General features: G+C 33.0%; 4 protein-coding genes across 4 annotated transcripts; 3 read left to right on the top strand and 1 right to left on the bottom strand.

Moving 5' to 3' along the window:
* The first annotated feature begins 799 nt into the window (after nucleotides 1–799).
* Nucleotides 800–3103, top strand: LOC107940893 (L-type lectin-domain containing receptor kinase S.4). The gene has a single exon (XM_016874355.2). The coding sequence runs from the start codon at nucleotides 910–912 to the stop codon at nucleotides 2929–2931; it is 2022 nt and encodes a 673-aa protein (XP_016729844.2). The 5' UTR covers nucleotides 800–909; the 3' UTR covers nucleotides 2932–3103.
* Nucleotides 3104–4878: 1775 nt separating this feature from the next.
* Nucleotides 4879–8191, top strand: LOC107958002 (probable protein S-acyltransferase 16). Its single transcript, XM_016893646.2, has 7 exons — nucleotides 4879–5381; nucleotides 6299–6391; nucleotides 6478–6579; nucleotides 6667–6744; nucleotides 6822–6920; nucleotides 7379–7474; nucleotides 7579–8191. The coding sequence occupies exons 1-7, from the start codon at nucleotides 5115–5117 to the stop codon at nucleotides 7690–7692; spliced, it is 849 nt and encodes a 282-aa protein (XP_016749135.1). The 5' UTR covers nucleotides 4879–5114; the 3' UTR covers nucleotides 7693–8191.
* Nucleotides 8192–8466: 275 nt separating this feature from the next.
* Nucleotides 8467–13402, bottom strand: LOC107958003 (laccase-17). The gene is made up of 6 exons (XM_016893647.2): nucleotides 13244–13402; nucleotides 13006–13157; nucleotides 11907–12151; nucleotides 11673–11801; nucleotides 9776–10735; nucleotides 8467–8964 (listed from the first exon to the last, which is right to left on the bottom strand). The coding sequence occupies exons 1-6, from the start codon at nucleotides 13346–13348 to the stop codon at nucleotides 8834–8836; spliced, it is 1722 nt and encodes a 573-aa protein (XP_016749136.2). The 5' UTR covers nucleotides 13349–13402; the 3' UTR covers nucleotides 8467–8833.
* Nucleotides 13403–16860: 3458 nt separating this feature from the next.
* Nucleotides 16861–24294, top strand: LOC107958004 (mediator of RNA polymerase II transcription subunit 8). The gene is made up of 12 exons (XM_016893648.2): nucleotides 16861–17291; nucleotides 17389–17513; nucleotides 17665–17789; nucleotides 17869–18052; nucleotides 18522–18629; nucleotides 18724–18788; nucleotides 19550–19846; nucleotides 20167–20220; nucleotides 21150–21353; nucleotides 22463–22516; nucleotides 23512–23572; nucleotides 23837–24294. The coding sequence occupies exons 1-12, from the start codon at nucleotides 17080–17082 to the stop codon at nucleotides 24034–24036; spliced, it is 1689 nt and encodes a 562-aa protein (XP_016749137.2). The 5' UTR covers nucleotides 16861–17079; the 3' UTR covers nucleotides 24037–24294.
* Nucleotides 24295–26556: the final 2262 nt, after the last annotated feature.

Consider the following 26556-nt stretch of genomic DNA (forward strand, 5'->3'; position numbering starts at 1 on the left):
TTTTACAATAAAAAATATAATTTTATTATTTTAATAAATTATATAAGAATTATATGAAAAGAATATTTCATTTTAGGGAGGTCGGGACTCTTGTGAACCCCTAATTTCGCCACTGCACTCCACTAATATTAAATAAATAATTTTATTTATGTTTGTTTATTAAATTAAGTAATAATAATAATATTTTGGGATTCATTTATTAATCGAGTTTAACATAGTAGAGTATGTTAAATTATTTAATATTTATTTTTATAAAAATATTTATATTCATTAAAAAGTTGGTTTATTTTTATTTAAAAGTCGTGACGTATCATTTGGTATTCATGTTAAATATTCTTTTAACGTGGTACTTGATTATCATTTTAAAATTATTTATTTATGTGAACTTAACATTAATAATCTTAAAAATAAATAAATAAATCTTAACGTCGATTGAGTCTTAACTTGATTGGTATGGATATTGTTGTCATTGTAAAAAGGCTTGAGTTTGAGTGTACTGAAATGTATTATCCTCTTATTTATGGGTTGAGGACCCTGGATTGGGCCACTTAGCCTAGCTTGAAGGTTCGCCCAAAAAGTGAAAAAATTTAGGTAAAATATAAGACCAAAAAATAGCTTGTACAAAAAATTAAAGTGAGATATTTTCTTATTAAATTACACTAAGTATATATATTATTTTTTAAAAAATTAATACAAATATATTTTATTCGAGTTAAACTTGAACAATATTTTAAACTCAATTTTCGGAACAGAAGAGCAACTGTTGAAAATGAAAATATCTAAAATACTCAGGTATTCCACCGACCCTTTTCTGTCTCGACAAAAAGACCCCCAAAGAAAAATGCTCAAACTTCCTTCAAACCTCACACAACATTCCTTTAGATTTCACTCTCCATTTATCTTTAAAAAATGCCTTATTTCCTCCCGGTTTTGCTTACTCTCATCCCCCTTTTAATCTCTACTTCTTCTTCCCAACCCACTGCTACTGTCTTCTTCCCAGGTTTCAAATCCCCAAATCTCAGCACCAACTTAACACTAACAGGAAGTGCAGAGATTCAAGCCAATGGCATTCTAAAATTAACAAACGACACCGGTCGTTTACAGGGTCATGCCTTTTGTAGCTCACCATTTAGATTCAAAAACTCCAGCAATGGCCAAGCTTTCTCCTTTTCAACCACCTTTGCAATGGCCATAGTCCCTGAGTACCCAAAGCTCGGTGGCCATGGCTTGGCTTTCACAATCGCAGCTTCTAAAGACCTCAAAGCACTGCCTAGACAGTACTTAGGGATCCTCAATGCTACCAATGTGGGAAACTCGTCTGATTATCTCGTTGCGGTTGAGTTCGATACGGTTCAAGATTTTGAGTTCCAAGACATCAACGACAACCATGTTGGAATCGACATAAACAGCTTGAACTCAACTGCTTCGCTTCCTGCTGGTTATTACATCGATGGGGTTGGTTTGGTGAAGCAAAATGTTAGTCTCCAGAGTGGGGAAACGATTCTAGTTTGGATCGAGTATGACTCAGTTGAAAAACTTGTTAATGTAACGATTTCTTTGAGTTCTAAAAAACCGAGTTTGCCGATCTTGTCGCTTAAGGTAGATCTTTCACCTTTTCTCCAAGAGTTTATGTATGTTGGGTTCTCAGCTTCAACTGGTTTACTTGCTAGTTCCCATTATATTCTGGGTTGGAGCTTTAAAATCAATGGAGAAGCTCAAGCTCTTGATTTATCTTCATTACCTTCACTTCCCCGACCACCGGAAAAACATACAGCTTTAACAGTTGGTGTCTCGGTTTCATCTGTTGTTCTTGTAATAACAGCTTTATCCGTTGCTGTTTATATCTTTATGAAGATCAAGAATGCTGATGTGATTGAAGATTGGGAATTGGAAATTGGGCCACAAAGATATGATTACCATGAACTCAAAAGAGCAACCAATGGTTTTAGTGACAAAGCTTTACTTGGTCATGGTGGTTTTGGCAAAGTTTATAAAGGAAAGCTTAAGGATTCTAAGACCCAAGTTGCTGTCAAGAGAGTCTCTCACGAATCGAAACAAGGGTTACGCGAGTTCATGTCGGAGATCGCGAGTATTGGGAGACTTCGACATCGGAACTTGGTTCAATTATTGGGATGGTGTAGGAGAAGAGGTGACCTTCTTCTTGTTTATGATTACATGGCTAATGGTAGCTTAGATAAGTTCTTGTTTGATGACCCTAAAATAGTACTTAATTGGGAACAAAGATTGAATATTATAAAGGGTGTTGCTTCAGGGCTTCTTTATTTACATGAAGGGTATGAACAAATTGTGGTTCATAGAGATGTTAAAGCTAGTAATGTGTTGTTAGATGATGAATTGAATGGAAAGTTAGGAGATTTCGGGTTGGCGAAACTGTATGAACACGGTTCGAATCCAGGGACAACTAGGGTTGTTGGAACATTAGGGTATCTAGCACCGGAGTTACCTAAGACAGGAAAGGCCACAACGAGCTCCGATGTTTATGCTTTGGGTGCTTTTTTGCTCGAGGTCGCATGCGGGCGGAGACCCATCGAGTCCAATGTATCACAAGAGGAACCAGTGTTGATTGATTGGGTTTGGGAGAAGTTTACACAAGGGAGGCTCTTCGATGTGGTAGACATTAGGCTTAATGACAAGTATAAAGAAGATGAAATGTTGTTGGTGCTTAAATTAGGCCTAATTTGCTCAAATGATGCGCCTATGGCACGACCTAACATGAGGCAAGCTGTGAGATATCTCGACGGAGAGGCTGAATTACCAGAAGTTTTGAAACCATCGAGGATATACGAGGGAGTTGGCGAAGGGTTTGACACTTTTCTGCATTCGTTCATGTCCTCAACATTTGATAATACCAGTTCGTATTCATTCACGGATCAAAATGGCAATGGTCGTACTAGTATTGTTTCTCTTTGAGAAGGTAGACTACTTATATATATATATACATACATATATATATTTAAGGCTGAGCTTGTACTATAGTATGCAAAATGTGGAAAATGTAAGCCAAATTATAGGGAAACAAAAATGGCAGATATTTCACATGTTATAGCATCATTTTTCCATGACAAAATTTTCAGTTCTCACATACGAAGGCATTAATGAGGGATGAAATTGAATTCAAACTGAAATGGTAGCCAGAGTTTTGGTTCTATTTGGCTAAAATTAATGACAAAGTTGACAATGTTATGCTCTGGAGGGACCATATATATTTCTTTTGTACCAAAAAGCATAGTTAATCAAAAGAAATAGACAATAATAAAGTAATTGATTTAAACTGCTTTTTCAAAGTTCAAAATATGCTTTTTACTCTACATAAATTTCAAATTTAGTCCCTATACTTTTATTTGAAATTTAGTCCCTGAACTTAACAGTTGGACTTAAATTTTAATATTTAAAAAATAGAAAAACTAGGGTATTATTTGATAAAATGTTAAAAAAATCCAATCAAAAAAATTAATACTTTAGCAAAGAGTACAGTAAAATGGGGTTGTAGAGATTATTTTTAAGGTTTAAGACCTTGAAGAGTATGGGCCAGCTTTTGAGTGTTGATTCAATGACACTATTTTAGTTTTTTAAGATGTAAAAGAAAAGCCCAAAGTAAAGATGGACCTAAATATATATACCCAATTCAAACAAGGGTTCTTATCGATGCCTGTCGAGTTAAGTGGTAAAGAGATCAATGTTTTTTACGAAAAATTTCAAGTTCAAATTCCATGAATGAAGAACACATTATTGAAAGAGTTTAATCTCCGTTTAAAAATCTAACCCAATTTGATTTAAGATTTTATATATTAAAATCTAATGTAATTATTGAATATCGAAAAATCTAGAATAAAAAATTGCAAATCCCAATCCATATCAAAGCCACCATGATTAATTACATGTACTAAATTGTAATTATTTTCATTTATTTTCTACTAAAAAACTATATGTAACTAAGGGTTAATTGCGTTTTGATGCCATCAAACTATAATCTCAGTTTCGAATTGGTCCCAAATTTTAAAATTTTAAAATTTAAGTCTTTTAACAATTACAAATTAATATAATAGTAAATTAATATTTTCTTATATTTGTCTCAAAAATAAATTTTATTTAGCGAAAAATGATTTATTAATCAATGAAAAATAAACAATTTTACTATAAATTACATTTCCTTTTTGAAAAGCATAAGACAATTTATAAAAACAGCTCTCCCTTTTTTTTTCTAAGAATGTAATTTATCAAAAATAAATAAATTTTTATTTTTTGAAAATATTAAAATATTGTATTGAATATTGTAAATCTTAATATTATTAAATAGACATTTATATTTAATAACATAAAATAATTAATATTTTTATTATTTTAATAAAATTAATTAATAATAATTTTAAATTCTAAACAATATTATTAATATTTTGTACTAATATTTTAATAATATAAATATGAGTATTTGTTGTATAAAAAAATAAAAGTATTTGTTTAAATCGTTCCTAACTTCATTTATACATCGAACTAGTTTTGATATACTATTATCCACTTTCATGTATGTAACTTCAAATTTAAGTTTAATTTAAGCGTCGGTAACATATAATAAGAGATAGTCCGGATTATTTTGAACTGATAAAAAATAAAATAAAATTTGAAAAAATTGGAATTTTTTTATTATTTTAACAAAAGTTTGGATTTTTTTTCATTATGTTATGACTTTTTGTAAATAAAATTTCTTAATTTTGTAATTCTTATTTTTAAATTTTATACGTTTTAAATTACCAAATTCATACGTACCAAAATGTAAAACAAAATTCTAACAGGGGCCAATTTGAAATTCAAAAGAAATGAAAGGGCTATTCGTGGAAAAAAAGAAGAAAGAACACTTCAATGGCACAGCATTTCGCACCATCTAGAGACCGCTCCAAATTAAAGCTCCAAAATTTCCCCGCAAACCAAAAAAATCCATTTTTTTTAAAAAAGGGAAAAAGATCCACCTCGAAATTCACCACCACCACCACCACCACCACCACCACCACCACCGGAGACGCCGTCGTTTGTCACGCCGGCGTTTCCGCCAATCTGTCCGAACATTACTTATATAAAAAAATTTACAACGAAAAGCCATGAAGCGAGGCTTCAGCTTTTCTGTAACCGTTGTCGTATCGGCCATCGTTTTCATTTACTTTTGTACGGTCTTCGTTTTCATTGATCGTTGGTTTGGTCTAATGACCTCACCTGGTATCATGAACGCCATCGCTTTTACCGGTGTTGCCTTCATGTGTGTCTTAAATTACGCCTATGCCATCTTGGCGGATCCGGGTCGGGTCCCATCTTCTTTCATGCCCGACATTGAAGATCCTGAAGTTCCTATCCATGAGATCAAACGCAAGGTACGCTTAAAAGAGAAAAGAAAGATTGCAGATTTCTATTCTTTGCTATGTCTGCTAAGGTTTGATTTTTGGTTTTTTTTTTGGGTAATAATTTCGATGAATTTTGAATTTTTTAATGAAAATATTAATTTCTCCAATTTGGTTTTGTTAGAAATGAAGAGATTAATGTTGGGGTTCTTTTATTTTTCTCGATTATTGCGTGCAAATTAGCAATTTTTGCATATGGGGAGAAAAAAAAAAGGATCTTTAGGGGTTGAATTATGCCTAGATTTGGTGAAAGTTTTGAAATTTTGGATTATTGAGATCTGTATAATTAATTTATATTCTTCATACTGTGTCAAAGATGCCAACAAAAAATAGATGAACAAAATGCATTGTCAAGAGGCTGTTCTAATCTATGATGAATTGATGATCTATTCGGAAAATCAAGTAAAAATAATCTGTCCATTAGTGTGTTTAAAAAAAGCATTGTAAAATTAATGCCCTTTAGCTGCACTGTATTCATAGTTAAGCTTATGTCATTGTCGCATGTTTGTACATTTGATCTATTATCGTAATGAATTCTGCTATGTGTTATTTCATAGTTAATCATAAATGAGAGTGTTATTCTGGCGCTGCATCATTGGTGTAATGTTGACGCTCCGGCAGTGAACCGGTACTTTTATTGTCATAATCCACGGAACAATTGTCATCTTCTGTCATGTTGTAATTCCTAATTTGTCAAAATGGATAACTTAAAAGCATACGTTGACGTAATTGTGCATCACGATTGATCTCACATTTTAACAATAACTTGGAACCAAAACAATTGAGTTTGTCGTGTTTGGGAGGTCAATAGACTTATGTTTTTATTGCATAGCTTTTATCTTGTTCCATCTATTTCTAGGTTGTGACCTTTGTTCAGGATGTTTTTCTAGGGAGGGGACTTGAGATTTTGCCAAAAGTGTTCTTGTTTTAAGCCTCCTCGTGCACATCACTGTCGTGTTTGCAAAAGATGCATTCTGAGAATGGTACGTGCAAATCTATTTTGTCGTTCTTTCATGTCTCGAATGCCCTCAATAATAACGTGCTAAAACCGCTCTTATTGATTTATAAGGATCACCATTGCAATTGGATAAATAATTGTGTCGGCCACGCCAACTACAAGGTTTTCTTCGTCTTCGTTGTATATGCCGTGATTGCTTGCATCTATTCCCTGGTATGCCATATCGAAATAAACATATGTGTTTCCCCTTTGATCGAAACTGTTTGGTCCTTTTCTCATTTTGGTTCTCTTAAATTTCAGATTTTACTAGTGGGGAGCCTAATGAACGATTCCCAGAATGATAAGCAGCACAGTGCAGATACTTTCAGAGTCGCATATGTAATGTCATCGGTTACCGACCTTTTAGAGCTAGAATTTAATGTATTCGTGTAATGCTTATCGCTTATCATTTTCAGGTTATTTCTGGACTGTTGCTAGTCCCCTTAAGTGTAGCTTTAAGTGTTCTCTTGGGTTGGCATATCTACCTTATTTTGCAAAATAAGACCACAATTGAGGTAATTAAAAACATTTATTCTGTATTTTGCTCATTGCTACTTGCCTTTGGCATTTAGAACGATTTGTTTACGGTAAAAGTATCAAGGAAGCCCTTGTACTAGGAGTCAGATTGCATTTTGCCCCCTCTACTTAAAAAATGGGCAATGTACATTAGATCAAAGAGCAAATTGGTCCTTTCTATTAAAAACTGGCATGGTTGACAGAATAACCAAACAGTGACATGTAGCATGCTACGTGTACCTCATGTCAACATACATGAATCAGTTTTTAACCGTAGAAATGGATGAAATTTTTAATAGAAGTACTAGTTTGCTCTTTAATTTAATTTACAGGGCTAATTTGCTCATTTTTTGAGTAAATGAAGCAAAATGCAATCCGACTCTTAGTATAGGGGCCTCCGTGGTACTTTTACCTTTTTTTTTACTTTTCCTTGATTTTTTAAAAATTAAATCGGCAGTATCACGAAGGGGTGAGAGCTATGTGGCTCGCGGAGAAAGGAGGGACTGTCTATAAGCATCCGTATGATCTTGGTGCCTACGAAAATCTAACAACGGTAATATCCATTAACTCGGTTCATTCGTTGCCTTATTCTGTTTTCTCATTAATTTTTATGGTTATAGCTCATATTTTCATCTGTTGCCATCTGAATTATTTTAGGTATTGGGTCCAAGTATCTTCTGCTGGATATGCCCATTTTCAAGACACATAGGTAACGGTCTTCGTTTTCGAACTGCTTACGATAGAGTATCTACTTCATCAACATCAAAATGACATATCACTTCTTTTTTTTCCTTTACATTGCCTTGGCAATAACGAATTTTTCGATGCTTGAGGGATTGATAAATGCTTACCATATGATACCCTTTTTAAGTTATCCTACCACACAGATGCCGTCACCTTGCGAAAAAGACCATTACCGTCGTTACAACAACCGATAATCGTCAAGGATGAGAAAAAAGGGTCCTGTAAGTTGACAGTTAAACCAGGCAAAGCAGTACTAAATTTAGAAATAGGATTTGATGGGGTTTTACTCTTCTTTTTGTTTCGGTTTTTCCCTTCTCTTACCCTTTACCCTTTTTGGAGCTTATGGTTTGTGTAGGTGGTTTAATGGTAGGTTTTGTAATTTGACACCTTGTTCATAAAGAAGGCATCATTGTAGAAGTGATCATATGCAAATCAATAGGCAACAAAGTGTATCAATCATGTAAAAGAACTGTAAAATCCTTTTTAACACTAATAAAAATTTCTTAAGGTGTTTTTCTTTTCTCAATGGAATTTCTCCTCTTCTTATCTATTCAATTCTCGGGCCATTTCGGGTTTGGGTTATTCAAGTTTTTCAGTTGGGTTTTTTTTATCATTCACCCTGGTTTTTTGAGTCGGGTTATTTAAGGTCTGATTAGTGATTTCAAGCAATAATTCGATAATCAATACGGTGGATTAGTACTCATCGATGAGTAGAAGAATATTTCTTAAATTCAATATGATTTGACGGATTATAGCTTGCAATGATGTTTTGAATGATGTTTTGAACTTTGGGCAGTGTAGTTTAGGAGCAAGAAATTACATAACTTTTATTTGCAGCAAATAAGTAATGATAACAGCTTAAACTTAATTATTACAAACAAACCATTATTAAAATTAAACCAAAGACAAATCCATCAGATGTTTACACCTCAACTGCTGTTTTATGCCCTCAAAACATAACAAAACAACCTAATCGATAGACTCAATTCCACAATGGCGTGAAATTAAAGTTACAATGAAGAAATGTAGGCGACTCATAATTGATAGACTCAAAAACGATGACCAAAAAGTGAATGACATGGTTACTTTGTATAGCTATAGAGCGATTCGGAACGGTAACGGTAGCGCGGAATCAATGTTGCAGAAGATCAGTAATGGTTACTCGATATCAACACCATGGAAGATCGGACGGTGGTGGTTGCAGCTTCTGATTCGGTTCCGGACCATCCAACACTATCCATGCCATTTTCAGTCCCCAGCTTGTATGAACATCTAAGTGACAGTGCATGAACCACACCCCTGTTTATAGTTTTTAACATGATTCCACAAATCAGAAGAAAAGAAGCAACAAATTTTTGCATGTTCATGAAATTACGTACGTAAATAAAATTTTCAATTTTGATTTTAGCTAAGAGGTAAAAGCTAGAAATTTATTTTAAGGGACTAAGAATGAATAATAAATTTTTAGAGAGTTGAAAGTATAATTTTATCATTATATTAACTTGTAGTTTTTACCATTTCTATTGAGGGGGCATGGCCATTGCATGCCCTTTATTTTGCCCGTCTAAACTCAAATTCAACCCAACTCGATTTAATTATAAAACGTTAATAACCTAAATCAATTCAACTCAAACTCAAATTGACTTGAATTCAAAATAATTTAAACTTGAAATGATCAAAACTCAAAATTATTAAAACTTACAATATTTGGACTCGTAATGATCCAATTCAAAAATTCAAGCTTCAAACCCAAAATGATTGAACTCAAAAAGATCAGGATATTAAACAACTCAAACTCAAATTTAAATTAATCAACTCGAATTTAAAGCCTGAAATGACTTGATTTGATCGTAAAAACTTAAATAATTTGATAATTCGAATTTGTCCAAAATAAAACTAAAAATTGACCCAAATTCAAAAAACCCAACTAATAATTTAAAATGACTCAAACAAATAAAGTAAAATGATCGAGCCATAAAAAGATCTGAACTTATAATGATCAGCCTTGAAAAAGCTTGAATCACCCAAATTTAAAATGATCTAAACCTACAATCTCCAAATAAACATGAAAATTTTATAACCCGAATTGATCCGAAAACAAGTTATTTACCTGGGTTGTCTGCTAAGAACCGAATGGCTATCCAACCACCGGCAGGCACACCGGCCGTATTCCGTTCCATCGGGTCAACAAGATTGAACTTCGCCGGATCCTTAACCGGATCAAAGTTCCCAAACCCTTGTCCAACAACAAAGAAATTGAAACCATGAAGATGCAATGGATGACTCTCAGCACCAAGAATGCTGGTATCCTGCATCACTAGCTCCACACTCGTATTAAACGGCAACACCACCGTACGAGTCCCATTCATCACATTCGTATTATTCGGTGCAATCCCTGTATAATTAAACGGAACCATCGGTTCCACCGGAAAATCCGTCGTGTAAACACCATTCGATTGTCCAAAATAATAAGCTTGAAGAATTGCCACCGAAGGTAACGTAAACGACACGTTGTTAACCGAAGCTGCAAACTTAGTTGAATTGGTAGGACCTTGACAAGTTGTGTTCTTAGGACAAGGACTTGTCCCAAGTCCAACAGTGAAAAAAAACCTCTTGTCCACTGTTTTAGGTACGTTTGCAGGGAATTCGTAATTGGCTAAGCTACGAAATTTCATTGTAAAATTTGAAACAAACTGTGTGTCGTTAATTTGTGGGAGATTTGGTTGAATTAAAGTGAGGTTTTTGAATGGTTTTTTAAATGGGTGTTCATATTCAAGGATGCCCATAGTGGTGGAGTTATCAAATGTGCCTTGACCGGGGGAGTATGGTCTAGCGGCTATGAGGAATTTGGAATTGGGGTATTCAGGTTTGGTTTTTAATAGAACGTTTGCGGTTTGGCCCGGGGTGATTAGGAGTTTATCGGTGTCGAACGCTTTTGTGTATATCGCGTCGCCTTCGACTACCGTTAATGTGTGGTTGGCTATGGTGAAGAAGAGCTCGTCGTTGAGTGCAGCGTTGATTAGTCTTAAGAGATATGTTTTCCCTGGCTTCACTTTTAGCTTGTATGTATCTGCAAATGATTATGTAGACACAATCATGTTAAACATGTTACAAATTTACCTTAAATGTTGTTATAAACTTGCTAAAGCTAGCTAGGAATCCAATCTGTTTCGAGCTGTCACTCTCATCTAAGGCTTCTCAGGGAGATCCCTCGGCTAGCAACTTGCTTGACAGAGCCGAAGTTAGGATATTGCTTTGGAGCCAAAAATCAATAACAAATTTTGGGAGTCAAAAGTGAAAATTTCCCATTATATTAACTTGTGATTTTATAAAAACTAAAGGGATTATAAAGCTAATTTACCATTTTTGGGGCTGCCTTGACTAGCGGACTCATTTATTAATCGTAGGTGTAAATAGATTATCCCGAACACATCTTAGCGCCACCCAACCTAAACCTAAGAATAATGGTAGAGGGTTGGCAAGGCCTCACCCCCTAAAATGGGAAAATTCATTTTTGACCCTTTAAAATTTATTATAGTTTAAGTTATTATATGATAAAATTTATACTTTTACCCCTCCTTAAAATAATAAAATTTTAATTTAGTCCTTTTAAAATTAAAAAGAAATAAGTTATTAAAATGAAAAATTTACATTTTAACTCTCATAAAAATATATAATTTACTTCTACTCCAAAAAAAATTTCTAATTTTGCTCCTACCTAAATCTATTATGTCATGTCACATGTCTCTAATCCGCCAATGCTAACTCGACACATAATGCCTCGAGATAATAACAATAAACTTTTAAGGTACAAGAGCCGAAGGAGAGCACTAGCTTACCCGCTATCTTCATCTTTCTTGCCAAACCTAAATCTCCTTTTTTTCTCCTCAACCATTACTCTAACCATCTATATTAACGACTCTTCACCCTATCCTAAACAGGGTGAACCGACCATATCTGCCACCATCCCGTGTATCAACAAAACTTATAATGCATTAAACTCATACCTTTAGAAGAACAATTGTAGAGTAACCCAGGAAGGCCATTGATAGTATAAGCATCTGAAACATTGGGTCCACCTCCTGTTTTGAGTGCTTGGCTAATTATAGCTTCCGGGTCTACGTTGAACCACTCTCCTGAAACCCCAAATTCAAACATATAAACATACATATATATATTGGTTTTAGAAAACACGAATACTTTTTAACTTAATATGCAAATTTATTTTCTTTTCGACCTACCTAGTATGATGGTGACTTCTTTCTGGGGTTTCTGAAATGGGTAAGATTGATTGTGCTTTGGGAGGATGATAATAGGTCCATGGATTGTTGCTCTTAACCATGAAAAGTGAGCATGCCATAAGAGGGTTCCTCTTTGTCCTGTGATTGTGAAATTGTATATGTATGATTGATTTGTTTGAATTGGACATTGTGTTACGTATGAAGGTCCATCTGACCATCCTGTCGTAAGTTGTCGAATTCCATGCCTGTTCCATATAATAAAACAATACAGATCAATATTTAAAATTCGTTGATTTATTCGTCTAAACTTAAAAATTGGTTCAATATTTAAGCAAACTAAGGTAAAAAAAATTATATACGAACAATGAGCTTGAATAAAAGGACTTAGTCAATTAATCTCTAATGTTCAAGGTTCGAGCTTAGCTGACATGTATTTTTATATAACGCAATGGATATAATATGAAAATTTAGTATATTATGCTATAAAAATATACATATTAAAAGGTATGCTAAATTGTTTGTGTAGAAATTTAATAAAAGGAATATATTTATAACATTAGTAAAAGAAACATATATAATTATTAAATTTTACTCTTTCTTAAATTTAGAATTTAGTCCTTATACTTTTATTTTCAGGAATTTAATCTCTCTACTTTTCATATCAAAATTCAACTCCATTTGTTAACACTGTTATTTTTTTTTGGTAAATATGTTAGTGTGACATTTTAAAATAAAAAAATATTCACTTGGTAGCAATGTAACTAAAAAAATGATATTATAACGAACCTGAATTTAACAAAATAATCTTAACAATGTTAATAGTTAGACCTAAATTTTGAAATATGAAAAGTAGAAGGATTATTCCTCAAATAAAAGTATATAGATTAAATTTCAAATTTGGGATACCTATGATATATTTTAACCTACAAATATTAAACAAAAGTAATATGGACAGATTTGGGAGGAAAATTTTGATGCTCATAATTCGAGCCGAAAACTTTAAACAATTATGTAAATTAATATCATTCATGGATTGACCTAGTCGAGCTATGAACACCACTATATATATATATATATGATAATATGAAAGTTTACGTACCAATGAATGCTAACATTGTTTGCAACATGGTTAACCACTTTAACAATGACTCGATCACCTTCTCGAGCCACTAATGGTGGCCCTGGGTACCGTCGGTTCACACTCAGAATGGTCCTCGTATGACACAGTCTCGTAACATTATGATATCGAATCTTAACCATTCAAAAAAAACAAAAACCATCAGCTTCAAATTCAAAAATAACCATACATACATACATACATACATATATATACATACATTGAATGTATAGTGCCTAGTTTCCCCTTCAGCATTTCCCATCAATAAAACAAAGAATGAAATAAAAAACATCGCCATTGAAGAAAGATGTGAAGTTGTTGCCATTTTTGGTTCAGCAGATGATTTGGTGACGAAACAGCTGCAAATGTGTAATAAAAAGGGCCGAATATATGTGTATATATATAGGGTTATGATGATTGATCAAATTAGGTAGCACCTTAAGACTTTGATATATATATTTTCATGATTGATGAGTTTAAGATTGACCACTGGAAAAACAAAAATTGGTCAGCTTTGGTGTTGGTCGAGCTGAATTTTAGAGTGTTGATGAAGTAAGAAATTTCTCCTGACCCTTTTATTATAGCGACTTTTTTACTTAACACGTGAATTAAGGTGGTAACCTCATTTTTTTGATAAAGGTGAAGTTAATAAAAACCTTTTTATGAGGGTCGAAATTGAATTATAAATTTTTACGGGGAAACAAAATAAAATTTTATACCATTGTCAGTTTTTAGAAAGATTATATCAAATTGTATTATTTTTTAAAGACTAAAATATAATTTTACCATATATTAACATATAAATTTATTACTTTCAAAGGATCTAAAGTATAAATTTCTCATCTTAGAGAGTCGTCGCCACTAGGTTTAAGTTTTACCAGCAATTTCATTTAAGTATTACTTTCGCTATTGCATAAAATGGGTGACATGATTCAAAAAATTTATCATTTTGTCGATTGAGTTTTAGTTCGATTGACATGGGTTTTGTTGTCAATACAGGAGGATTTGGGTTCGAGTGTGTTAAAGCGCACTATCCTCCTATTTATGGGTTGGATGGAGGCTATGAGTAGTTCTAGGCATTGTATCAAAAAGAATAGTTATGATTGATCATTTTTCTTCTTGTTTTAAGTATTAGAAAGTTCTTCACAAGGATCGCAAAGTAGGTGAAAATTTTTCATTTTAGTCCCTCTAAAAAAAACTAAATTATAAAATTGTACTTTAGTCCCTTGAAATGATAAATTTTCAATTTAATTTCCTTCTAAAATTTGAAATAATTAATTAATTAATATAATGACAAAATTATATTTGACCTCCTCAAAATTTTAAAATTCAATTTTAGCCCTAAAATAAGTCTGGCTTTGTCCCTAATTCTTCACTTAAGTAATAAAGATGCATGTTTCAGAACCGAATTGGTGGTCGAACTAGCTAGACCACCGATTCAACTAGTTCAACCGATTTGTCCGATTCAAGTAAATAAATCATTTAAAATTCATAAATTAAAAACAAAATCAGTTTTTCGTCTGCTTTAACCAATCCATACCTATTCTTGACTCAATCAGTCTAATGTCTTTCTCCGAACCGATATCCCAATCGATTCCCAATCCAATTGGCCCAACCAACCAATCCGGACAAGATTTTTGCATTTTTTTTCAAAGCTTTCAATGCATAAATGAAACTTGAAAGCTACCAATTTCCTTAATGAATTCAATATCTATGACTTTTGCAACTTGATTATGTATTTCTTTTTAATTAACGTAAATAATAGCCAAAATAAGTTCTAGAAATTAAAGAAAATTCAACCTTGGCATTAACAAGCAATGGCATGTATTGGAGAAGCTCAATTAGTTGTAGGTATAGGTGCCCTTTGTTACCGTATTTTGAAGGTATTTCCTACTACTTCCCTTTGTTTCTAAATTTCTCTTTTAGACCCTCAAATTGGACCGACCTCAACTATTTTGGCTTCCAAACTAAGGCAAAATTATATTCTCACCTTATTATTAAATGATTTCCATGTAAAGCAAGCTTTTGTTTAATTATATTGCTAAACATCAACTTCATTAGTTTTACACAACTAGGGTTTTATTAGAATAAATTAGATTAGGCTAAAAAATTCGATATTTCAATTCGAGTGTGTATGTCAGATATAAATTCTAATCTTTTTAATGTAGTTAGAAGGTAACATGATCCGAAATGTGTTAGGTATAGCCAGTGGCAGATCTTGGGATTATGTTTGGAGGGCCTAATTAAAATTTTTGAAGGGTAACATGATCCGAAATGTGTTAGGTATAGCTAGTGGCAGATCTTGGGATTATGTATCCGAAATGTGTTAGGTATAGCTAGTGGCAGATCTTGGGATTATGTTTGGAGGGCCTAATTAAAATTTTTGAAGGCTAACATGATCCGAAATGTGTTAGGTATAGCTAGTGGCAGATCTTGGGATTATGTTTGGAGGGCCTAATTAAAATTTTTAAAAAATTTAGGAGTTTAATGAGAATTCTTTAATAAAATTGAGGTCTATTTAAATTTTTTTAAAATATTGTGAGATTAATGAGAGCTTAATTAAAAATTAAGAAAAATTAAAAGGCATAATAAGAATTTCTGAAAATTTGGGCGCCTCCATTACAGTCCACCCTTGGATATAGACTTATCAATTTTTATATGATCTCGAAAACTTAACCCGATTAATTGAATCAAATTCCAGTTCAATTCAGTTTGACAACAAAAAAGTTAATAACAATTGAATCCATCCAACTCAAATCCGAAAATGACTTGAACCCTAAATGACCTAAAAAAGTAATCTTAAATGACCTAAACTCGAATTGATCATATCTGAAGGATCATATTGACAAACTTAAATGATACAAATCCAAAGCAACTCGAACTTGAAATGATTAAAAAACTTTAAAACTCGAATTAAGTCGACCCATATTTATTCAACCCAAAATCAACCCAATCCACCCAATATTAATATATCTAGTAATACAAAAACATAACCCGATTAACTTGAATCCAAACAAACACAATCTGATTTGACAATAAAAAGTTATTAACCCCAATCCATCCCATCCAAATCCAAAAATAATTTTACTAGAAATAACATGAACACCAAATGATTTGAACATGAAGTGATCCAAAGAAGTAATTTGAAAAGATCTAAATTCAAAATGACCCGAAATGAAAAGTATATTGTCATACTTGAATTATACGAGCCCTAAATGACCTAAACCCAAAATAATCCAAACATGAAATAACTTGACCTAAATTAACTCAATCCAAAACCAACCTCGTCCGTCCAATTCATAAATCTAATAATACAAAAACTTAGAAAATTAAGAGTTGGATTAAGCAAATAACTTGTTTTAAAGTTCCAATAAAGAAATTGAAGTTCCAACAGTCGAATAATCCAAAAAGAATCAAATTATAGAAACAAGAAAGGTAGGTTGAAAACCATGACCTAAAAATACTTTCAAAAAAGGAAAATCAAGCCCTAAAAATTTGAAACAAAACAGACCACAAGACATATCAGTTCGATGTGTCAGTTTAATTGGCAAATGTTCCTTTCGACCAACTCGTTTGGAGACTACGATGTTCCATCATCCATGCCACATGATATCTTTTAAAGAAAGATAAATTACACTAAGCTCTTTAAATTATTAGTTTGACCATTTAATATTAAAAAGTTATAAGATATTTAAAAATTTTTATTTAAATCACTAAATTGTTAAAATCGTTATTTGTATGAGTGTCTCTATTTACACTATCTGTACTAATCAAAAGTACATATTATTTTTAACTTCGTGAATTTATATATTAAAATCTAAATAATTTTCTTATTCCATCTCGGGATGAGGAGATCGTAAAAAAAAATTTAAAATTTTAATTTATGTTGGACATGGACTTCTATTCTATTTCGTAGAAGTCGACTAACAAATTCACCCCTCTAACTTGGTAGTTTATCCTAAAAATTTCCCATTTATTAACCATCCCCAAACAAGACGAACAGTGTCTGCAACTGTTTGTAATCTTGAAGAAGACAGAAAGATTAGCTAAACTAAAATGGAGGGAATGATTCAGGACCCATCGCAGCCGGCGTCGCAGCCACAGCAGCAGAATCAGGCAGTGGTAGGGGCGGAGAGGCTGAACCAGGCGCTTCAACAACAGCTCAATTTGGAATCTGTAAAGACCAGAGCAATTTCCCTTTTCAAGGCCATAACTCGCATCCTCGAAGACTTCGACGCCTATTCTCGCACAAATACCACCCCCAAATGGTCCTCTCTCTTCTCTTTCTTTCTTTTATAACCTTGAATCTTCAGATTTTCATATTATATATTTAGGGTTTTTCTTTTTTGTTTGTTCGTAAAACAGGCAGGATATTTTGGGTCAATACTCAATGGTGAATCTCGAACTTTTCAACATTGTGGATGAAATAAAAAAGGTTTCAAAGGCTTTTGTTGTTCATCCCAAAAATGTTAATGCTGACAATGCTCCCAGTACGCATTTTTTTTTCTCTTTACGCATCAAGTTTATTAGCTGTTTTATTTCCCCTTAAAATGCTGATTGAGATAATTTGGATTGGCAATAATACTTATCTTTATTCATTGTAATTACTGAGTAATTAAATCCAGTTCATTGGCTGTGTAGTATTACCGGTTATGTTATCCTCGAAGCTACTGCCAGAGATGGAAGTGGAGGATAATTTGAAGCGAGAGCAGTTGCTTCTAGGAATGCAAAATCTGCCGATACCTTCACAAATTGATAAGCTAAAGGTGAGCTAGTGTCACACAATCATTGTTTTCCTGGTCGAATCTGGTTATTTTCAGGTGTGTGATTTTTATAGTTTTACAGGCTAGAATTGATATGATTGCGGCTGCATGTGAAAGTGCTGAGAAAGTATTAGCTGATACCCGCAAAGCATATTGTTTTGGCTCTCGTCAAGGGCCAGCCATTCTTCCTACTCTAGACAAGGGGCAGGCTGCTAAAATTCAAGAACAAGAGAACTTACTCCGTACTGCTGTTAATTTTGGCGAAGGTGATAGTCTTTAGCAGTTAGTGTAGCAACTATATTTAGACCATGAGATGTAACGAGATATCTTTCTAGATTTTGTAACTGCAGGCTACTAATAGTTTTCAACTGATAGTTCGGTGGGCAATATGCAATGGTTGTTGTTTTATTTTTTTCCCCTCATTGAATATAGGTTTAAATTTAGAAAATCTATTATAGTTTTCCTTGTATTGTTTTATAAGAATGCCCTTTGGTCATAGATCATCTACATCAGTCAATTGATACAGTTGTTGAAGTAATTGAATTTTAATGGAATGGTAGATGAAAGTTTTCTGTATTGATTTCTATGGTTAATTGAAGTTTAATGGACCTGTAGATGAATCTCTTTAGAATTAGCATCTAAGATTTGGTTTGACTATTTATGTTCTAGAGAAAGGCCTAGTACTTTGAACTTAGCATGCTTATCATCCAATTATTGATTGGTCTTTGTATGCAGGTCTGCGTCTACCTGCAGATCAGAAGCTGATTACACCTTCGCTTCCACTTCATCTGGTGGACATTATGCCTGCAACTGATGGAGTGCAATCTTTTGCTGATCCATCTGGTAATTTTCGTACATCTATTATAGTTTTTTATTCTATTTCAATACTAGAAAGTTTCTTGTGCGGTTTAGTAGCATACTTCAAATTCGCTTACAGGCATGTACATGAAGAACACTCCTCTTATGTCAAACAACATTGGCAGTCAGGGGACTTTGTTACAGGTTAGTCATTGACTTCCCCTTAATCAGTCTTTTCCTAAACCTACATTATTTGAAAGTTTTTAAGAGAGTTTTTAATAAAACTGTTCTTTTATTATTAACTAAAGAACTGAACTTAAATAGAGAAAAGAGTCCTAATCCTAATTGGGAAAATAATTCCCTTATTTTAATAAATTACTAAAACATTAGGGAAAATAGTTCCTTTATTCTAATAAACTACTAAAAGATAAAATAAAATAATTCTAGAATATTAATAAAACTTATCTACCTAAATAAATTTAAAATATATACATATTTCAACATGATTTTTATCTAAATGAATATCTGATTCTGAAAGAGCAACATTCATATCAAAGTCTGTATGAGCTCAACTTTGGACTCTCTTAGAGCACACTATATACTCTTTGTTACTTAGGTGATTGTGACCTCCATATGTTCTCATCATTCTCTTTAAATGGTGCTAGGCTAGGAGTAGGATAACGTAATTATGAGTAAAATTCAACCATTATAGCCACAATATTGTGATCATTGGCCTAGTGCAAAGGCCAGATCAGGATCCTGTTCTTGATAAATTCTTCGTCCTCTCCATTTTTAAGTCATTCATGGGAGACACATTCTATTTTAATCATTTTATTTGGATTATACTTATCAGTTGCTTCTGATCCTATGAAAACCATTCTGTATCATTTCTGGTTATGTGTCTTATTTTCTGAAGATCAAAGTTTATATGCAATAGCTTTACTCTTCTAGTCTTCTTATGCCAGGCTACTGGAGCACAACTTATTGGTAGATCGGCTGCATCTCCTTCTGCTGCTACTAGTGCTACCTCCTATGATAACACCACAACTTCTCCACTCCCATATGCCAACTCACCAAGGTCTGCAACAACTATGATGAACACACCATCTCCTCAGCAACAAACGCAGCAACTGCAGCAGCAGCAACAACACCAGCAGCAGCAGCAGCAGCAAAGGCAAAAAATGATGCAATTGCCTCAGCATCAACAGCAACTCCTTGCTCAGCAACAGTTTAGGCAGTCTACGATGCAAGGACTGGGACAGGTATAAATTTTGCTTATTTTTTGTGCTTTTAAAGTTTCTGTGAGGCCATAAGAGTAACTCATGACATATCGACATCTATATGTACATATGCATGTAAGTGCATGCTTTGATTTTACATAGTAACTATGACTCTTGGTAGGATTGAAGGGTTTTCAAAACTATCATGAGGTAAAGGACAGTTAATTTTGCTGAATCTTATGATTCCTAAGCAAATTTGAATTAGTTTTTTATGTTTGTTTTGTTGAATCATAGAATAGCTTCGTATGTTTCTCAGCCATTCAGTTGTATTATAACTATGAACAATCATTTCTTTGGTACAGAATCAGCTGCCGCTTCATGATCTCCAGGGTCAGACTCAGCAAAAGTTTCAGTCGGTAACTTTCTTATGACTTCTTTTCCTTTACTTCTTGTTTTATCTGAAATTTCTTATGAATTACAAATGCTTGCTTCATATATATCAGTGCCTGAAAAACTGCATGCCAGTTATGGGTCTAAGTTGTGCTTTTGAATATCATTATTGCCATAACCTAGTAAATTTAAGTATTTAGAGTTCAGGAAATGGGTTTGTTCTGTGAGTCTTTGGAGCTGCTTGCCTGCACTTGGGTAGCTTAAAATAAACCAGAAGTTTTAGTACGACTGTTTTTGGGGTTTGATTTCAGGTTGAGTTTTATACAGCAGATCTGAGAACAAAATTTTAAAAAGTGCTTCTTGCAAAGACTGCAAAGTTAAAATGATAGTGGGTGGATGTTTGTTATATTTTACAGTTCTCATTCAAACTTGTATACATGTTAAGTGATTGTTAGCTATTAATCACTTCCACTGCACAGAGAAAATTTTACAAGATTTGCAACTGCCTCCTGAAATAACTACAATAGTGAATTACTATGAAGGTATTCTGTGAATCAGCTACACTTGAAAGATGAATACTTTCGAATGAAAGCTGCTGAGCAAAATATATGGAAGTAAAAGCACCAGTGACGTTTTTATTGTGAAACAAAATATGAAGATCTTGGTTTTCCTTCCTTTTGTTTACTGAATTTATAGGAACCATTGAACTTTTTTTAGGCTTGTAGTCCTTTTCAATTTATTCTCTGTTTGAAGCGGAGAGGGTAGGAGTTGCTTGGGGTGGTGGTGTGTTGATGCAGGTATGTGAAGTGAGCCTTCAAATGAGTGGTTTTATCTCTTCCTTCTTTTGGATCTAACTTGGGACAATTTATTCTTGAGGAGGCATGTTTTACCCTTCTAAAATACATCTTTTCTTCATACTATTGGTTTAACTGAAACCAAAATCTCTTTCCACCAGTTACATGGTCAGATGCAGTTTTCTCAACCCTTGGGCCATCAGCAATTTCAGGGTAGGCAGCTTCCTCCAGGACATGTGCAGCATGGCATAGGTCAAAGCCAACTCAATCAAGGAAATCAGTTGAGTCGTCATTTAGGCCAATTCTCCAGTGCAGCAAATACTGCATTGTTCAATGCTGCTCAGGGGACACCAAGTACTCAGATGGTTAGCTATATCTCTTCAATCTGTTTTATGATATGTGTTCTTGCGTTTGTTCCTTCAAAACATCATCTATGATGTTTTTTTTTTCTCCTTAAAATAAAACTTATCATTGGATAAGGTCATTCACTGAATTAGATTTTTGTATTATAATGAAAGATATACCAGATTGATGGTACCTTTACTTATGCTTCTCAACTTAGGAAATGTGTCCACCTTCTAACATTAGGGAGTTTAAGCAGAAACTCAAATAACTTTCTGTTAGTTTGTTCATTGTAGGTGCTTTTAGTTATTAACACTAAATTGTCTATTTAATTATGTTTTTATTCATCCTGGAATTATTGATGTTCTTTAAGAGAGTGCTTCCTCCATAGTTATTGAACTTATAGTTTCTAGGATTGGAAAAGCCTTTTGCAGTATTGATTCAAGATAGGCTCTTGGTTATGAGGGAGGGAACAAATATGACTTGCCTCAGACAAAAGAAAAGGGCTTCCTTTATTTGGATTTTTTTCTTTTTGCTCATTGGTAAAAGATGATGGAAGGAAATGAGTGGCACGGTTGGTTGGTTAATGTTCATTTGGTTTTCATAAGGTTTTCAAATTTTGATACCAGCTATTTTGATTTTCCTGTTGTAGAGCTTAATGCTGGAGTATGTCATGATATAATATTCCTTTGTACAACTTAATGCTTTGAGACGATGTGGTGAAGAAGTGATCAAATAGGAAAATATATGCTATTATAGTAAGGTAAATTAGATACAATTATACAATGAGGAAATGCGCATCATTCGCTGTTTTGGTGGATTATCCGCATGGACATACACATGGTATCAATGTGTCAAATTTGATAAAGATTTTAGTTCTGACTGATAAAGGATGTAAGAATGTAACATGGTTGTGCATATGACAGATTTAGGTCAGAAGGATGAAATGGAACATTTCTTACAGATTATGAAATGTGGATGAAATTTCTGTTTCACAGCTTTGCATGTCAAATTCAGCAGTTCTCATCCATATATGACAAGCGCTTCTATTACACATATGTTGATTTGCCTCCTTTATATTGAAGTTATATCTTTCATGGTTTAAATTTGTATTTTAAATGTTTTGATTTAGATTCCAAACATGTCCGCAACTATGTCATCTCAGTCACTACTACCAAGGATGCAGGTTAGTTGCTAATGCTTTTGCTGAGTTTCTTTTTCTTAGTCAGACTTCCCTTCATATAAATCATGCATATTGTGAAATTTATCTTGTCTGTATTATAAATGTCATTTAAAAAGAAAAAAAGACTTTCTAAGCTTCCATGTTCTTCATGAATCGTGGAGCTGTCTTTGTTTCTAAGGTTCACTTTGTGTAAATATCAAAAGCTTGTAAAATTTCAGTTTTCATGTGGTTGTGAGTGGGTGATGTATACAATTTTTTGTTTGTGTGATTTTCTTCTCTAAAATTCTTACAGGAACATGATTCCTCGGTCTTAGAGATTTATAACAGTCCATAGGGATGGTTACTATTTCCTTAATTATCTAGGCATATCTGGTGCAGATTTAAAAACCTTTGAACTTTTTCACTTGTGATGAACTGAATCATTGGTTTTACCCATAGATTTGTTTCAATCAAAACTAGTTGTGTCATAGAGTTTCAGCTAGATTGAGACTAAAAAGAGCTGGTAGCTAAGCCTTTGATGTCTTTGCCTCTCCTTTGTATAGGATTCGCAAGTAATATCTGTTTTCCAATTTTATCTTTTTGGCTGGTTTTCTAAACACTTTGGCTCTTGGCATCTGTTAATTCTTATCTAAGAAACTAGAGAGGTTAGTTAAATAAGCATAAAAACAAGAGCAAGGTGGTCTGGGGGAGCATGGTTTGGCCATAGATGCGGGATTAGGATAGTGCTGTTTGTCAAATCCTGTTTCCTGGCTCTCAGTTCTGTTCCCTTTCATCCTGCTAGAAATTGTCACTTCTTGTTCACACAATTTTGCTGCAGATCAGGCAGCTGGTTGGCACATATTAACCATTGTCCCTAAAGCTGTATATGTAATTGGTGTTTGTATCTACTGCATTTGTATACTTGTCCTTATTGATATACTACATTCAGTTTTCTTTTTTTCCCTTTGTCATAACTTCTTAAGTGTAACCTAACTCATTCAGTTCAATTCTTTCTGCAGTTTGGACTACCTGGTAGCAATCCTCAGCGGACTCATGCATCCCAAATCTTAAGTGACCAAAGTATGAATAATGGTCTTGACATTCTTTCATGCATGCATATACATATACATATACATAGACATATACATGTATTGATTTCTATATCTAGTGGTGCTCAGTTGCTTCTTCCCTCTTTTGACTTCCAATTTCTGCCTCAACACAACAAAACCAAAATTTGGAGAAACTGAAAGCGCATTGTGCATGCAACTGTATAGCCTTTAGAGCTTTGAGTTTGATGTGAGTTCAGACTTAAAAAATTTTCATTTCGGGCTTTTTTGTATGCAGTGTTTAATATGGGATCCAATCCAGGAGGCCTTATGGCCATGCAGCCACAGCCACAGCAGCAGCAACAGCAGTCACAGCAGCAGCATGGTTCACAAGCTGCATTCGGTAATATGGGCACTGCCCAGAATTTACAATCTAATATGGCAGCTCTTCAAAATAACCCCAATTTTGCACAGCAAAGACAGCAGAACCAGCAGTGATATATCAGCTACAAGTATCGATAGTTTTGTTTTGTGGATGTCATGCTAAAGCTTTGTTTATGGTTGGCTTGCTTATAATCTTCCATTTCATCATTGAAAAGTACGAGTACTAATGTGCAAAATTATCCGAATATAGAAAATATTAATTATTATATATTATTTTGCATGAAATGGATTAAAATGTGATTCGGTGTGATGAAAATCACATTTGGGACTATATTGAAACATTGAATAGAGATTAAATTGTAATTTTTTTCATTTTTAGCGGAGGAAAGAGACAACGTGCCATTTTTATAACCCATGGGATTATAATAAGGTTTTATCACTCATGGGATTATAATAAAGATTTATGATGAATTATGAACTCAAATGGGCATAAGTATCTAATTTGAAAAAAATGTGAAAAAATAAGTCAAAAATGGTAATTTGGTTAATTTTTTTTTTTTTGAGATTTTTATGATGAAAGCAATATTTAAAGTTGATATTTAATATGTGAAATTATTTTGGATCGTTAGAATAGGTCACAATTTGATAAAATTAAACAAAAAATGGGTTAGGGCTTTAAACCCATTTGTGGATATTTTAAAAGTGGGATGAACACCATTAGCCACTTGTTTTTTTCTTCTTCTCCAGCCACCCATATGATCCCATAGCTACCCTTTTTCCTCTCCATTTCCTTATTATTTCACCTTCTTTCAAAATTTTTACCTTTCACTTTCAAATGTTGTTAAAATCTCTTAACAAACAATCTCCTCAACTCATTTCTACCATTAATCTCATCATTCTCAACTTAAGGTTTATGAAGCTTAAAGAGAGGACTTGAAGCTAGAGTGAGAAAGCTACAATAAGATAAAAAAAATGGCTTCCTATTTTAGCTTGATATTTGTTAAGAAAGATTAAGAGAAAACTTTAAAGGAATTTATATTAATTTTTAATGTATTTTTGTTTTATGGAAATGAGCAAATGTTTTATGAAGTTCCAAGCTTGATCAAAGATGAATTGGAGATCATGGAAGTTTGATTAAGCAATATAGAGTATATATTAAAGTAAGTATCATAGATACTCATCATTCTCTTAAGTTAGGAGGCTTAGCGATTATGAAATTGATGCTATAAATAAGTGTTTAATTGTGCTAATATTAGTGTGAAATTTTATGGCAAAATGTGAGGCTTTGTATCCAATTGTGTGAAAATGTTACCAAGGTTTCCATGGAAGAAATTATAACTTAATAGGATATGTACACATATGAATGAATTGTGTAATTATTATGGAAAGATTGGGTAAGGCCACTACGGTAAAAAATGTCAAAGTGGAAAATTTTTCTTAATGTCAACAAGAGTCTATACAAGTTTAAAACATTAAAATGATCATAATATGATAAGAACACTAACCACTAAAAAAGTTGTATCGAAATGTATATGGAATGACACTTTAGTGCCTATATGTGGAGTTAGGCAAATGATTGTCGGTATACGATATGAATTGAAACAAAATACTTCAAAAGAATAAAATTCATGTTTATAATTAAAATGAATATTGACATAAAATGTGAAATGAAATTGTTACTAAATTTTGTTATAGTGGAACCCATAAATTGACCCATTTGGTTTATATTTTTAGTGGATCCCAAGGAGTTGTGTATTAGCCTCTTACCACAAATAAAAAACTCTCAAACTCCACTTAAAATGACAAAATCAACCTTCTTAAATTACAATTATTCAAAACAACATGAATATTTATTTTTTAATTTTCATAACATTTTAAAATTTAGTTGAATTGAGTCCTAATTCGGTTGGTATCGATATTGTTGCTGGTTCAGGAGAATATGGATTCAAGTGTTCTAAAACATATTATCTTCCTATTTAAGGGTTGACGAGGGACTATAGATAGTTCTAAGTATTGTATCAAAGAAAAAAACTATGATTTTACTAATCAAGTCTTGGTATTATTAACAAAATTTGAAAACTCTTGATTTTGAAGTTTTAAATTTGAGTCCCAGGCAATCACAATGCGTGGGTCACCTCACACCCTGTGGTTATGTTATATATGAGATTTGTCAAAACCTCTTTGAACTAGTTCGATTTTTGTTTAGTTATTTGTTCGTTTTGCATTAGCTCTCTTAAAAATAAAAATCTGTCCCTTTAATCCTTTGAGTATTTGCAAAATTTTGAGTTAATCTAATGATCAGATTCTATTTTAGTCCCTCTTAAATTTTGGAAAATTTTGCTCTTTCCAAAAACAAAAAAAGTCTATAGTTTAATCCATTGAAAATTGTAAAATTTTATATTAATACAATGATGAAATTGAAATTTTAACTCGCAAAAATTTATAATTCAAATTCTACTATTTCAAAAAAAATCGACTTCACCCTTAATTACGGTTATTTAAATATATTTGTATTAGTGAAACTTAAAAAAAAAAACTAATGAGATTCAATTAAGTTATCTTCGATATTCTTGTTGATTTTAGTTAAAATGGTAAAACCGATATCACCCATGCTAACACTTCAATCAATAAGGC

Source organism: Gossypium hirsutum, chromosome A01, assembly GCF_007990345.1.
Source record: "Gossypium hirsutum isolate 1008001.06 chromosome A01, Gossypium_hirsutum_v2.1, whole genome shotgun sequence".
Taxonomy (NCBI): Eukaryota; Viridiplantae; Streptophyta; class Magnoliopsida; order Malvales; family Malvaceae; genus Gossypium; species Gossypium hirsutum.